Here is a 2,095-nt window from a genome sequence, read left to right as displayed (position 1 = left end):
CCCCCCCCCCCCCCCCCGCCTCGTCTGGCCCGCCCCGCATGAGCTCAGCGGCAAGCAGCCAAACCCTAAACCCTAAACCCTAAACCCTAAACCCTAAACCCTAAGTCTTATCAATAAGCTGAAGCCGTTAGCTGCGGTGCTTGTCCTGGACCCTAGGTGGCTCTCTTTGTCGGCCTAGTCTGGAACGGCCGGTTTCCAGAAAAGGGTTTAGGGTTTAGGGTTAAGGGTTTAGGGTTTAGGGTTTAGGGTTTGGAGCTCTGGGTGTCCTACAGGCTCCCTTCTCTGGAAGCCCCCAGGATGCTCCCAGGAAGGCGCAGCAGCGCAGCAGCCCCAGTCCAGTATCTCTGCAGCAGCAGCAGCAACAGCAGCAGCAGCAGCAAGTGCTGCAGCACCAGCAGCAGCAACGCTCAGTTGCTCCCGGGAGGAGACCAGAAGCGAAGCAGCAGCTCAAGCAGCGCCAGCAGCAAAAGCAGCAGCCGTGGCAGCAGCATCAGCCAAGCAAGCTGCTGCAGCAGCGGCAGCAGCAGCGACGACAGCCGCTGCAGCAGGCAGCCCTTCAGCAGCAGCAGCAAGCTCGCCAGGTGCAGAGACACCAGCAGCAGCAGCAGCAGCAGCAGCAGCTGGTTGAGGACAGCCTCGAATTGGTCTCTTGGCTCCGGGACACAAAACACCCTCTTGAAGGTGAGCAGAGTTTTGCTGCTGAGGTGTACGTACACCCGGTTTGCTGCTGCGGTGTACATACACCCCAGCTGGACTTGTGCAGAGGCCAGCTGCGCCCCAGTTGCTGCTGAAGCCGCAAGGCCGTCTTTGCTGCTGCTGCTGCTGCTGTTGCTGTTGCTGCTGCTGCTGCTGCTGCGGAGAATGCTTTGGGTTCTGCTCCCCGGAAGCCAACGCGCAGCGCTAGGGTTTAGGTTTTGGGGTTTAGGGTTTAGGGTTTAGGGTATTAGGCTTCAGGCGCCCTTGCTTGTAGGGTTTAGGGCGAGGGTTTGTGCTAGGGTTTAGCGATAGGGTTTAGGGTTTGTGTGTCTTCGAAGGCTTGATTGTCTCTAAGAGCAGCAGCACCCTTGGAGTGCAGCTGCTGCTGCCAGCAGCAGTGCAGCAAATGCTGCCCCCCAAGCTGTTCCTTCCAAAGCAGCTATTTGCTGCAGCGGGGGGGGCCCCCGAGGGCCCCGGAGGCCCTGGGGGCCCCCAGGGGGCCCCCGGGGGGCCCCCCGGCGCAGTGGGGGGGCCCCCGAGGCCCCTCAGCAAGGACTCAGAGGCCCTGTGGGAAAGCCTGCAGCAAGGAGACACCATTCAGCTGCAAGTCATTGGCGTCCGGCAGCAGCAGCAGCAGCAGCAGCAGCAGCAGCAGCAGGGGTGGGGGGGCGGGCTGCTGGAGCTGGTGGTGCGGCCCTTCTTGAAGAAAAAGAGTGTCTCTTCAAGTGTCTCCTCAGGGGCCCTCTGTGCCTACTTTTCGCAGCTGGAAGAAATGCATGCAGCAGCAAAAAGTGAAGAGGAGCTGCTGCAGCTGCTGTGAGCTGCACCCCAAACCCTAAACCCTAAACCCTTTTTTGGTGTTTTGCTGCTACAGCTGCTGCATTAAGGGACTGCAGCAGCCTGCATGCGCGTTGAGGTGTCTGTACACCTGGGGGCCGCAGCTCTAGCGCTGGGCGCCCCGCAGCTGCTAAACCCTAAAAAACCCTAAACCCTAAACCCTAAACCCTAGCCCCTCGTTAGAAAGCCTGTTTGCGCCTCTGCTGCTCCTCAAATTGTCTCTTTTTCTTTTCTCTTTGTGTGTCTCCAAAGGCGCAAACAAAAAGTGTCTCCTTGGCTTCACTTCTTGTCTCCCCCCACAGCCCAGTGGGTGGTCCCGGCCCTCAGGTGGGGGCGGGGGGCCCCCGGGGGCCCCCCAACCCTCTCCCGCCGGGGCCTGGGGGGCCCCCCGGGGCTCAGGGCGCCCCCCAGCAGGAGGCCCCTCCGCTGCGAGTTTGTGGGGCTGCTTTGCAGCAGGGAGGCAGCAGTGCTGCGGGTCTTGGCTGCTGACGACGAGTGGCACCCGGCGGTTAGTGGCCTGGGGGCCCCCCTGCGGGGGCCCCCCGGGGGCCCCCACAGCACC

The 2,095-nt window shown here is 62.0% G+C and overlaps 1 protein-coding gene across 1 annotated transcript; it reads left to right on the top strand.

Annotated features, from left to right (window-relative positions):
* Window positions 1–272: 272 nt before the first annotated feature.
* On the top strand, window positions 273–1,516 carry ETH_00042150 (uncharacterized protein; the record flags this gene model as incomplete). The annotated part of the gene is made up of 2 exons (XM_013379514.1): window positions 273–681; window positions 1,035–1,516. Coding segments are annotated over 2 exons (891 nt in total), but the record flags the coding sequence as incomplete, so codon positions are not given.
* Between the last annotated feature and the right edge of the window lie 579 nt (window positions 1,517–2,095).

This window comes from Eimeria tenella, genomic scaffold (genome assembly GCF_000499545.2).
Source record: "Eimeria tenella Houghton genomic scaffold, Eth_scaff3432, whole genome shotgun sequence".
NCBI classification, from domain to species: Eukaryota; Apicomplexa; class Conoidasida; order Eucoccidiorida; family Eimeriidae; genus Eimeria; species Eimeria tenella.
The sequence above is the reverse complement of the archived record's forward strand: the minus strand, read 5'-3'. Positions and strand labels throughout refer to the sequence as shown.